Raw genomic sequence first — 13,233 nt, forward strand, 5'->3', positions numbered from 1 at the left:
GCCTGATGTAAGCACAGTCCATGTTTTTTAAGGTGTTTTCTCTCAATTTAAACAAAGCAACTGGTTTACATTTCAGTTGTTCTGTGCAATTTGAAATGATACTAAATGATCACCATGAAAATATTCACTCAAATGCAGCCAAGTAACCAAAAACATAATAAGGCCAAAAATATATGTTCTGGATCAGCCAACCATTTATGTTTTCCACTGCTAACCTTAATACTCCCCTTCCCATAAAAGAAATTGTAAAAAAAAATATCCAGAAATGTATCTGTATGTCTAACTGAGTCAGTTTTTGCACAGTACTTGAGGCATAATATAGTACATTATATTATACTAATTATTATAATATATTTTTTTTATAACTATCCTAATTTTAAAACCAGTGCATTAAGAAACACTTTTTTGGGGGTGCTGAAACTTTTTGTTGGGTTACTAACTCATTTACATATTCACAAAGTCATGTTTAAAAATCTTAATGATTAAGAATGCGACTCTTAGTGTAATTTTTTTTATCTTGAAAAAATACACAACAAAATTTTCATAAATGCATTTGTTCCAAACTGGATTAAATACCCAGTAAATCGAATTCTTTTCTCAAGTTCTGTCATGTTAAAAATCCAGTTTAAATTTACAATGTATTAGCAGTTATACTGACATGGATTCATTAAATCTGACCTCAAGATAAATGCTCTGCATGTAAGATTACATAGATTTCTGCCTACAAGACTATGCTATCAGTTTAATCATCTGATGAATCTGTACATATTGTATTTAGCCTAACCCAAAATTGGCAATCAATTAAATTCCAAGCAGAAGATAACTTTTATAATGAATGATAAAGTGATGTTCATCTTTGAGCACATTTATGACAACCGTTCTGTATGAATTTAATGTAGCCTATCCAATGTAGCAGTTTTATATGCAAATTATGTAATGATGTTCCGGAGTTTGAATAGGATTTTTAAATTTGTGCATTGTAACCAAATAACTATTTTAATATTCAAATTCCAGAGACATTTAAGGAATATGATTGTTTCATTTTGTTTTGTTTTTCATTTAAAATTATAGTAGGCACATTATGAAAGCATACTATTCCAGTGGTTCAAAATTCACAAGTGTCAGGCATTCATATTAAAGAAAATGACAAACCAAAACAGCATTATGTCATACAAACTGACTTGCTGAATGCTGATGGGTACAAACTAACCAGTATCTCATCTTTAAGTGTGGATGGCTGTCATTAGTGGGGTCAAATATTTAAGAATCTTAGTTTTTAAAGTTGATCATTTAGTGAACAGATAGTCAAATTATATGGTTTATTCTTATGAATTGTGATGTCATGCTACAAACATTATATATTTGATCTTGTATGTAATCCAATCCATCCACAGGTACATGATTCATTCGCATTAACCCATTATTCGTAGTCTACTAAAGCGGACTGGTTACAGTCTGATAGAGTCATGTATGTAGCAAATATTGAACGTGATCGCAAGTCTGTAAATGCTGTTTTACTCATTAATCTAAAAAGCATCGAAGCGTGCTAAGCTGACCATTGTCCACACAGTAATTTAACTAAAGATGTGTCAGCCAAACTTTCTTCATCATGCAGTCTGTAGGCAGCTTGCTGTGCTATGTTTGGGAGGACGACCTAAAATATGGGACACCTATCACCTGGCTTCAGTCTGCAACGCTACACCTGACCACTCTTAGTCTCCATCTTACCTTGCTTTTCACTTCTATAATCCCATTATCCAATCGAAGTGAACTTTTGGAATTCTTGGACATTTTGAGTTACATCTAGCCCTAATTCAGGGCGGCCACAACACATTTGCTTTTATCCCAAATTCCTTCTTTCGTTCCCTGTTTAGTCAAAACAGTGCTAGAATACACATACTGATGACGTCATCACATCTGGTGTCTTTATAATCTCAATTTCTTGTCAACTATTTAAACAAAATCTGTTTTTGCTTATTACTGAGAATAGTGATACTATATTAAAATATGCTTTATATAAATATAATGAAAATGTAGCCTAAAAATAATTGATTGATGAATAATAGGTGAAAATCTTTAAAAACTGTATGTTTTGGTTTAGAGATTATAATTTAGATGGCGGGTGAAAGAAACGACTAATAGCAAAATTAAATTTTAAAATGTATAAGAAAAGAGCTAGCGCACGTCAGCTCAAGCAGTGGATTGTTGCATATATAATTAATACAGATAGCACATTTTCAAGGAAAAAAGGAAAACAATCGCGTGCATTGAAAGTTATTCGTGTATGTGTAAACCTACTTATGTCACAGCCCGATTGTTGTACAATATATTCTTGTGTGCTCCCACCACCCCGAAAAAAACCTTTTTGATAACTAATGCCAGTGAAGATATATAATAATATCTATGTATTTAATGCTCGATTGATCTTTAGTGACTTCGATGAAGCTATGTTGACGTTTCAAATCTGGTCATGTGTTTTCGATTATTTAGAGATAACTGGTCAAATTAAAAATTTCATCACGCGCTCATAAATCTGGTATTTTGTGAAGATCATAGCATCAGAAACCATATATTAACAAAAACTATAATCCTTTTCATGGAATTTGCACACAGCAAGTGCAAAAACAACTTGTCATATTGGCTGCTAACATAACGTTTTCTTCAAAAAGTGAGCTAGAGCGTCCGCCTCGGAAGCGGGAGGTCGTGGGTTCGATCCCCGGCCGAGTCATACCAAAGACTAACAGCTGCCTCGCTTGGCGCTCAGCATTAAGAGGTTAGTGTTAGGACTGGTTGGCCTGGTGTCAGGATAATGTGACTGGGTGGGACATCATGCTACATGTCTGCAGCATGATGCCCCAGTGCTAGACATCACTATAAATTGTCACACTGTAGACATCGTAGCAATATGACTGAAGAATTGTTAAAGCTACGTTAAAAATCCGAATCACACACACACACACACTCAAAAAGTGAGCATTTTTGTGTACAGTGTATATATTGAATACACACCCGGTAATGGAATTGTTTTTTTTGGAGGTAGGGGTGGGGTGAATTCTTCAAACAGTCACTAGTGAATATAAACAGACTGTTCTTGAGGCATGATTTACATATGTATATGGTATATAAAAGGAAATTTTGGGGAAATGTGCCAATCCAGAATTTGTGGTTTTAATTACTCAGAATCTGCAATTGTGAATGTATCTTCAATCCAGAAGCCAAATTATGTGAAAAGCTTGTCTTTATTTATGATTTATTGATGTGAAAGTTAAAAACAAAAGGAGTTGGTAACATCCACCTCCTTAATTTCAAATAAATCTTTAAGGACAATGTAACAAGACAATCAGGTATTGGTTCTTATAAATGCCTACCTGTATGAGATTTTTTTTATACTAAAGAGTGTTTTTATGAATGCAGTTTACATAAATATTTATTTTTCTCTATTATTTCCTTTGAAAAGTTAAATACAGTACAGTATTTACTTGTTAAAAATTTGTATAATTGTTTTTATTTATTGCACAGTTGTATTTTGATTATATTTTTGTGCAGTAGGTGGGTTGAATCTAAAACAGCCTTGTCTGACAAAACAGAGGGGGGTCTTATTCTTTTAATAGAAAACAATCACGTATCATTTGTAGAAAATATAACTAAAAATTTATATTAATCTTTTTTACTACTGCATTAATTTCATATCCAAATGGATCAAGCAAGTTCAATGCTGTATTTTAGCAGAAATAACAAAAACAAACTGAGCTGGTTACTGGTAGCGGTAGCAACGATATTTATATTCATTGAATATTTAGTTGCTACCAAAGGAGTCTGATGTTTTGTCAGTAAAGGACTTCACAATAAATCAATCGTCTGTTCTATAAATATATGTATATTTATTGTATAGACAGGGTGGGTATGTGTTGTTACAGATCTAGTACTTTATTGATAAAATGCCAGATATTGTAGTTGCTACCGCTACCATTTACTCATTTTTGTCAGATTTCTAATTAACCATTATGAGATAAGTGTTGCCAATTGAGGAAATTGTTGAAATTATATCAGATTTCAAATTTTTTCCATTTGAGCATATCTCAGGACCTGGAGGAGATGGAACCATTATCAAACATTGCACAGATGGAGAGGTCTTTATTAGGACACAGTTTACTGCTGAAGCTATGAGATGTTTCTTTGCTGAGTGAGTGGAAAATTCAAGCTCTGATTATATGTTGAAAGGAAATATTGTCGATATAGGTGGATGTCGAGATAAGTGTTGTGGGGGGTCTGAAAAAAGATACAAGTTAAATTCGTCAGTTAGAGGTGACCAATCGTCATTGAGTAGCATTTACACTTTGAGAAAACAAACAATGGAAATTTTGTACATGAAGACAAAACCAGTGTGAAATACGCTTGTATATGGACAAGTTACATTTTGATTACCTTTGTGTAATAAAATCCACAAGAAAATATTGCATCGTCACATCCTGATATGAAAAAAATTCACTACAGTATTCAATGTCGTCTTACAAATGTTTTACAAAGTTTTACAACGACAACAGTTTGTCTGTTTTATTTGTTTGTCTTGTCTATGTTTTGTATTTGCCTTTGATAAAGACTAATTAAGAGTCGAATGCGCTTAGACTAGCTTGATACTAGTTTTGCACTGTTCATAGTCAGTTTATAACATTAACATATATATATATATATATATATATATATATATATATATATATATATATATATATATATAAAATAAACAATGAAATTAGCAACTGTGCAAAGAAATTCTGCCAGATATCATTTTGGTGACCTGCCCTAGCAGCTGTTAGATGGCCATCCATGTAGTGGATATTATTCAGTTTTAAGTGTTGTTTGCAATGTGGTCAATATTGAATCACGTTACCTATTGATATTCATCAGAATTCATCATTATTTCTACCCATCCCCCTGTAAACTTAGTACAGTATTACCAATCATTTGCTGTTATCCCAGTTGCTAACCAGCCAGTCTAGCCAGCTGGCCATAACAGATAGTGACCAGAAGTCATATTGATGAGGTATGCCTCAAACCTGCTGACATTATTATTTATGACAGTTACAGGGACCCTTGCAGTTTGTCAGGCTCCATTGCCATCTGGGCACCCATCTAGCCAGTTGTACTGTAGGCCTGTTGCTCTTCTGCCAGTCTGCCAGTTCAGTTGGCATGCCTGATTTTGATAGCATATCCAATGGGCATGTACTGTAATATGCCTTAAGACAGCGCTGCTGCTTCTTCATTGCAGTAACTGGTGTACACTGGTTCATTATATGACTCAGTTGTTTTTCATTGTCATTACAGGTACACAAAGTCAGTTAGATGCTCCAAGTGTATAAAGTTCAAGGTCAGGGAGCACTAATGGTGGCGCTCAACAGTTTCGTATTTTGCATAGGGTTAGAGTTTTAAAGAAAAAGAATTTCCCCGGCTTTCCTCGCTGGTTATACTGGCTATGTAGAAAAGATCTTGTATATCTTAGGTATATTTGAAAAGAACCTTTGATTCCCTTTATTTTGGTGCATGATTGATGGGTGTAATATGGGTTGTAGAGTATACAGCTTGGCCTTAATCAAGATGTGCACCTTGCAAAAAAGTGCTAGCTCCACTTGGTCATTTTCACTTCCTGAACTTCAGAGGTAAGTTGTATAAAAAATAGCTGATAACTTTTTTTTTTTACATTTTATATATTTGGTAATTCATTCTTTGCACTTTCAGAAGCTGGTTTTGTCTGTTTGTCTAGTCTGGCAAAATTCATTTTCCCTTTTTTAATAGCTGCTACGGATAATGTAATTTAGACTAATTCAGGCTGATTTTTTTTAGCACAAGGGAGCAATCATTTTAGTTAGCAGTGTGCTTAGATCATGTACAATTTCCAAAAGTACACTATCCAAAGAAATGTCAGCCACATTACATTAAAGTAGCTTAGAGGTATGCCAACATTCTCTCCACTATGCATGTTTTAAATGCAAATGACTTCACCTTACATACATCACTCTCACAAAAGTACATAATAACTGGTTAGCACCCCCAATATCATATGCCATTTGTGTACTGAGTGTAATTCATGTAAAATTTGTATTGCCTGCACAAGTTGGTCAGAAATTGTTTTGAACAGTTCTTTTGAAGCATTGGTACAGAAAAATTAAAGTAACAAAAATATTTTCCCATATCAATTAACCAGCATAAAGGAATAAACTGTTACTCATACCAATGGACATCACAGGAGTTATTGCTCTCCTTTGGCAATGCAGTGTATGCAAGTTTCCAGACATACTGGACATGAGTACCTGTACATGGGTTTGTTTTCTGCCCACTACACCAGTTATCTATGCTGTCTGCTGCCTCCATGGCTCCCAACCAGACTGTCCAGCTTGCCGAGTGGGACGGGATAGTATTCCCTCCTTTTGGCATGGCAGTCATTTGCTCATAAACTTACCTCCATACCTGAATAGGGTCAGAGTGCCAGTAATTCTGATTACCTCCAGTGTGTTTGGTTCCTTGTCATCTTTAATATCTGCTGCCTACCAGGCATCTGACCAGTCTGTCCACCTGGCAAACCAGGCATCCATTGCTGCTAGAATAGTTATTATTTCTGGGCCACAGAATGGCTGACCATCCTCTCTTATATGGGATATTACCTTAACTGTACTTCTGGTCCATCAGCATTGCCAGCTTTACAAACCTTGCTGAGTGATCTGGCTTAGTATATTATGTTGACCCATACAACCACAAATTTTCTGCATCAAGAATCAACAGTGTCAGTTGCCTATCTTTTAGTACATTAGTGGGTGTGATAATGATGGTGTAACAATGGCTGTTTGAGACATTATTGAAGTGGTTGGCTAACCTTCTCAAGCTTGTATGTTTGAGATCTTGAATTGCAGAGAAGGGTATTGAATTTGTGGATCCTGTGGCTGTGGCCTAGATGACCACTATGCCCTCAAAACAATAGCACAATGTCACTGGTGTGGGTTTATTAGTTTTGTCTGATGTTTACTTGGTACGCAAATGCTACCATTTTTTTGTTACCAATATGTAGCTGTCATATGTAATGTGACCTTCAGAGGTCCTGCTGTCATGTTAGGAGAGTGGTTTTATCCTTCACATAGGGACGGCAGACATATTTCCCTTGAAGGGTATCCATGGCAGGGTTCAGTTGCTCTTGCATTTCCACCTCCTATTACCTATTCTTCTAACATTATTGTGATGGGTAAGAAATTCAGTCTAGAAAGTTTATTGTAATACTTACCTGATCATATTACAGTGCAAACCCACTATCATACACTTTCTTATAGCACAAAAGTTTGATATAACATGATTTGCATTTTGACTCAAAATCTTTTGAAACAATTTTAACACTTACTTAACTGAGGTATTACCAAGTTTTAATGCTAAAATAAATGAGTTCAGTTTAATAATTTGGCATATACTTGAACAAACACGTGTCATATCACTGCATCTCTGTTTATATGTATAAAAGATTTTAAGTTTCTAATTGTGAAAGTTCGTTTAATTTTTTTAAGAAGTTCTTCACTGCACTTTGATCTTTGCTGTGAAAGATGTTGGCTTTATAACGACCCTAAAATTCTTGATCCAGTTATTATTATTGAACATCAACAATTAAGTCATGAAGTCTTCTTTGTGTTCGTCTTCATTGTGTACCATTGTTATACTTAGTCCAGGATAAACAATAGTCTAGCCATTTGCATTCTGAATCACATAGTTGGAAAAGAAAGAAAGGCTTGTTTTCTGGAGGTAGCAGAGTTTATTTCTAATATTGATGTGATTGGTTAACTGTTCATTAAGCATTATTGGTGTTACTTTTGGTGATAAAAGTTTGCAGTGTTTAAGAAAAGTACAGCCTGAATCTATAAAATCACGATTTATGCCATACTTGATGCGGATTGTATCTGATTTTCAGCTTGGATGATGCAGACAGTCAATTAGACTGGGGGAATGCCTTGCTAATCTTGCAGGATTACACTGTCCATTTGGTGAGTTTAAGAGTTTAATTAGCACCAGATATATATATATCTGTTATTGTTACGAGTCTATGCTCTTAAAATAAGTAACAGAAAAGAGTGAAAGACAGCAAGTTTTGTAAAATTTAACAAAAATTTTATTTCCCTAGAATACAAAGTAAAAATGAGAAAAAAAGAACTTATGGTATTGTGAATTAAATCCCAGAATAATTCAAGAATTACAGACACAAGTCCTAATAATATAAAGTCCGGAATAAAATTCAGTAAAGTCACGAAGATATCCAAAATTGAAGGTGATGATGTGTCTGTTATAGCTAATAAAGTGTTGATGTATCAACAGTCTTTTGTTGAATCACAGAAATATGATTCCAAGTTGGAATCCAGTATAAACTCAAGTGAATGTCCTTATCCAAGAATTTTATCAGAGAACTTTTGTATTTCCAGAGAAATAATCACTTGAATTCAATAATTTGAAGAAAATAAAATTCAGCCCAAACTGGTCACAGCATAATATAACTTGAAGGTGCTAGATGTTAAAGCATGATTGACCAAATCCTCACAATCACAATATATATAGTTCTCTACTTGACCTCAGGTCATGATTAGCATTTTCTAAAAACAAAACATTACCTAATGGAAAATAACCTTCTCGAATGATCTAATCAGCCTTGTTTATTTACAACACAGTAACCTGTAAAATTCACTTAAGAAACTCCAAAACCCTGACCCATATTAACATATTTACTTCTAGTTTACCTGAATAAAAATCGTGATATTAAGTTCATATGCATAGAGAATAATGAAGCTGTTGTTAGTTGTTTACATAAAATGAATTTTTTATATAAAAAGAAGTCAATCAGGTCAAGCAGAAATGAACTCAATTTTGGACAAGGTCAAGTCCAGCATACAAAGTTACATTACAATAGCATGTTATGAAATATAAAAAAATTGAACTTGCAAATGAAAAATTAAAGTAAATTTACGTAACACTTCTCAAACAGAAAAAGAAATATTTACACTGTAAAGCTTTATTTTTACTATAAGTCAAATGTACATGTAAAAAAAAATAATTAAATCTTATGAATGACACAAAGTATATATGAAAGAATATATTTCTATACATATGAAAGTGCATCTGCTATTAATATGTCTTTTCCCTTGATCTGCCTGATGTCAGTATTATATTCCTGCAGCAACAAACTCCACCTGGATAATCACTGATTTTTGTTTTTCATCTTGCCGATGAAAGTAAGGTAGTTGTGATAACTAAACACAATCGGAGGAGCTGAATTAATGTAGACTTCAAAGTGTTGTAATGCCAATACCAAAGCAAACATTCCTTCTCGATTGTGGAATAATTTCTTTGGTGCTTATTTAATTTCTTAGAAAAATAGCGCACTCAGACCTGCCAATTCTTATGATTTTGCTGTCTTACGAAAATTACCCATAAAATACGGACTTACAGGATGCAAGCAAAAACTACAGAAAAATGATCGTTGCCGAAAAATCCGGATAATTGGTTCATTCGCATTTGATTTGGATCTGGGTTTCATATTAGAATTAGTGAAATTAGTCAGCTAACCAGACTAAGTTTACAGCAGCACCCCAGATGCTTTAAACTGCACCTATTTGTTCATGTGAAGTGTCTGCATGATCAAGCTGTTGATTATATATAAAAAAAATTAAATGGCATCCAGAAAGTGATGCACGTTAAAGACGAAAGGGAAAATAAGCTTCCAGAAAAGTGTTAATAACCAACACAGAGGAATAAAATGGAGTATTCAGATTCTTGTGAATAAAAGCTGGAAAGGACACAATTACGTTTATTGGACATCACATGCCAATTTGAGTATGTCTCGTGGCAGGAGATATGATTGCCATCTCCATGTGAAATGGAGAACGAAATTCCAAGAATTACATCAAGCTGAGAGATAGCAACAAGCCATTGAGCTGCATAGGGTTGGGAACTAAAGTTTGTGCAACTGTACTAGTGGTAAATAAAGTCTACATGTACTTTGAAACATTTTCAGTTAAACATAATGTTTATTGTCGCTGTGTCGAACTTTTAATTATGTTTTCCAGCTTTACAATGGCAGATATTGATATTTTGTTACACCTTACTGAAAACTGCTCAATCCTACGGAAAACAATCGACTGCCTTACTGAGATGGACTCGTCAGGGTTTGCAGGTCTGCCTTTATGCGATCCACTTGAGTGTGGTACATACCCTTTTCCTTGAAACAGGCAGTGCTGTGAGATGTATAGGTTTACCTAATTTTACCTGTCTAGCCTCCAGCCTAAGTATTTGCTCATAAATATTTCCAGTCACTCTTTAGTCTTAGTTTCAGTCATGGCAACTATTTCCTCAAAGTCATTATCCAACAGTGTGGCTCGGGCTGGCTGCCATTACTGCTTCAGCATCATATTTTTCATCAGTGATCTGCTCCACCCTTTAGCAGGTGTTTATCATATCTGCCATGTTCCCAGAGAATGTTGGTTTTTTTGAGACTCACAATGTGTGTTTTGAGGTTTCAAGAATCATTTCATACACTTGCAAAAAATGAAATCGGTATTAGACTTTGTAGTTTGACCGCGTAATATGCTTGTCTCTAAAGAAAAATGAATATAGATCATATTTGGGACTGACAATTTCATTGGGGGTAGTGGGGGAAGGGACATAATGTTTTCACATTTAATAGGCGCTTTATAGGTAACATAGCAGTTAAAAAAACACCTGTCTAGTTTGGGTGTTAATGCTTTATCAAAACAAATCAGCCGTGCAAACATGAGTATCTGATTATTATTGTCATTCATGAAATCAATCTATTCCGTGGCTAAAATTATCATGTAAAGCATGTTTCAATAGTTAGTATTTTAACAGGATTAAGATAACAAATATTAATTAAGAGAACTAATCTGAATGTTCCATTTAGTGTGTTGAAAATGTTGCATCCAGTTGGTGCTCTTATTTCAACGGGCATCATACACTCAGGAAGACTTATGTGTATATGTATTTTTGAGGCAAAGAGGCCTTGCCTCTGTGCTTGACAAAGTAAAACTCCATCAAGCCGGAGTAAAAAAAAATTACCGTTTACACATGTTGCGGGGATATACTAAAGAGTTTTTTTTTTCTTCTCCAGATATTCACGAAAATTGTTTTTTGAAACAAAACTTTGTCAGAGCATTTGGAAGTAAAAAAAAATAAAGTTTCTTTGTGTGACATGTGTTATGAAAGGTATGAGTTATTTGCTTTATGCAAGGCATGTGTAGCATGTAAATGTGCTATGGGCTAAATCATGTGATATGAGCTAAGTCATGTGCTATGGGCTAAATCATGTGATATGGGCTAAATCATGTGCTATGGGCTAAATCATGTGCTATGAGCTAAATCATGTGTTATGAGCTAAGCCATTTGGCGTAAACCAAGTCATTTGCTATGAGCTAAATCATGTGCTATGAGCTAAATCATGTGCTATGGGCTAAATCATGTGCTATGAGCTAAGCCATTTGGTGTAAACCAAGTCATTTGCTATGAGCTAAATCATGTGCTATGAGCTAAATCATGTGCTATGAGCTAAATCATGTACTATGACCTAAGTCATATGCTATGGGCTAATAACCTGCTATGGGCTAAGTCCATATTCAAATTACATTGAAAGTAAATTGTAAACTCACCATCTTTAAATAAGTGAATTTAAAAAAGGAGTCCTTCATTTTATAAAACATTGTATAATTTTTATGGGTTTTTGTCCAGATATAAAATAATCTTTTCCTAAAAGACTTTCTTCATACAGCATATGCAGTTAAGCAGAACAAAATTAATATCTTTCTGTAAGTTAAAACGAGTTCCATGCAGATTTATACAAATTTAAATAGACTTATTTCTAGTGTTCCATGCAGATTTATACAAATTTAAATAGACTTATTTCTAGTGTTCCATGCAAATTTAAACAGATTTAAATAGACTTATTTCTAGTGTTCCATGCAAATTTATACAAATTTAAATAGACTTATTTCTAGTGATACATCCTATGTTTTGTTACATGATCGTATGCCTAATTCCGATGTTATTTGAGAGTCTCAGAATAGAAATGGCTTTTGATTTTTAAAATGCACATTTTATTAAAACTAAAAACCTTGAGTAGTGTCTAGCTTGTCCTAACAAAAAAACGTGCTGATCTTTCATCTAATATGGTTGCCTCAGTGACTGATTAAAAATTTTTAATGCTTAAGAATGTCAGCTTGTTTCAACAGTAAGCAGTTACAAAGGTGAAATGGTCTTATCCTAAATTCCTAGAAATTGTTGTTTTGGGATTAACACCATTTCTCAGTGTAAAATAGGCTGTACATTTTTGCCTCAGTGACTGATTAAAAATTTTTAATGCTTAAGAATATCAGCTTGTTTCAACAGTCAGCAGTTACAAAGGAGAAATGGTCTTATCCTAAATTCCTAGAAATTGTTGTTTTGGGATTAACACCATTTCTCAGTGTAAAATAGGCTGTACATTTTTGCCTCAGTGACTGATTAAAAATTTTTAATGCTTAAGAATGTCAGCTTGTTTCAACAGTCAGCAGTTACAAAGGAGAAATGGTCTTATCCTAAATTCCTAGAAATTGTTGTTTTGGGATTAACGCCATTTCTCGGTGTAAAATAGGCTGTACATTGTGGCATGTAAAACTGGTAGAAGAAGAACCCAAGATAAGCCCGGTAAGAACCATGGATACACAGGAAGCCACTGGTAAGTTTTCTCACGTGCCCACATTGGCTGAGCCAGCATTTTGGATACTAGGGCACTAGCCCCTAACCCTAACCCTAAGCCAGCATTTTGGATAGTCGGGCATTAGTACCTAACCCTAAGCCAGCATTTGGATACTGTTGCATTAGTCTCTAACCCTAAGCCAGCATTTTGGATAGTAGATCATTAGTGCCTAACCCTAAGCCAGCATTTTGGATACTATTGCATTAGTCTCTAACCCTAAGCCAGCATTTTGGATAGTAGGGCATTAGTGCCTAAACCTAAGCCAGCATTTTGGATACTATTGCATTAGTCTCTAACCCTAAGCCAGCATTTTGGATAGTAGGGCATTAGTGCCTAACCCTAAGCCAGCATTTTGGATACTATTGCTTTAGTCGCTAACCCTAAGCCAGCATTTTGGATACTATTGCTTTAGTCGCTAACCCTAAGCCAGCATTTTGGATAGTAGGGCATTAGTCCCTTTTACGGACTCTTTC

The 13,233-nt window shown here is 34.5% G+C and overlaps 2 protein-coding genes across 3 annotated transcripts in view; one reads left to right on the top strand and one right to left on the bottom strand.

Moving 5' to 3' along the window:
• The window catches only part of LOC149772430 (partitioning defective protein 6-like), a 41,492-nt gene extending 39,606 nt beyond the window's left edge, over positions 1-1,886 (bottom strand). The window contains exon 1 of the mRNA XM_089947806.1: positions 1,729-1,886. Within this exon, the coding sequence (XP_089803932.1) occupies positions 1,729-1,791 (63 nt within the window). The 5' untranslated portion in view covers positions 1,792-1,886. The remainder of the gene's footprint in view (positions 1-1,728) is intronic.
• A 237-nt stretch (positions 1,887-2,123) lies between these two features.
• LOC149772431 (uncharacterized) overlaps positions 2,124-13,233 on the top strand; it is a 46,525-nt gene continuing 35,415 nt past the window's right edge. Inside the window, exons 1-3 of one of the 2 annotated variants that reach the window (XM_089947824.1) lie at positions 2,124-2,282; positions 4,074-4,183; positions 7,940-8,012. In XM_089947824.1, coding sequence (XP_089803950.1) covers positions 2,160-2,282; positions 4,074-4,183; positions 7,940-8,012 — 306 coding nt within the window. In that variant the 5' untranslated portion in view covers positions 2,124-2,159. The remainder of the gene's footprint in view (positions 2,283-4,073; positions 4,184-7,939; positions 8,013-13,233) is intronic. The other variant, XM_089947825.1, reaches the window with a different exon arrangement.

This window comes from Sinohyriopsis cumingii, unplaced genomic scaffold (assembly GCF_028554795.1).
Source record: "Sinohyriopsis cumingii isolate HCF-2022 unplaced genomic scaffold, ASM2855479v2 utg001505l, whole genome shotgun sequence".
In the NCBI taxonomy this organism is placed as follows: Eukaryota; Metazoa; Mollusca; class Bivalvia; order Unionida; family Unionidae; genus Sinohyriopsis; species Sinohyriopsis cumingii.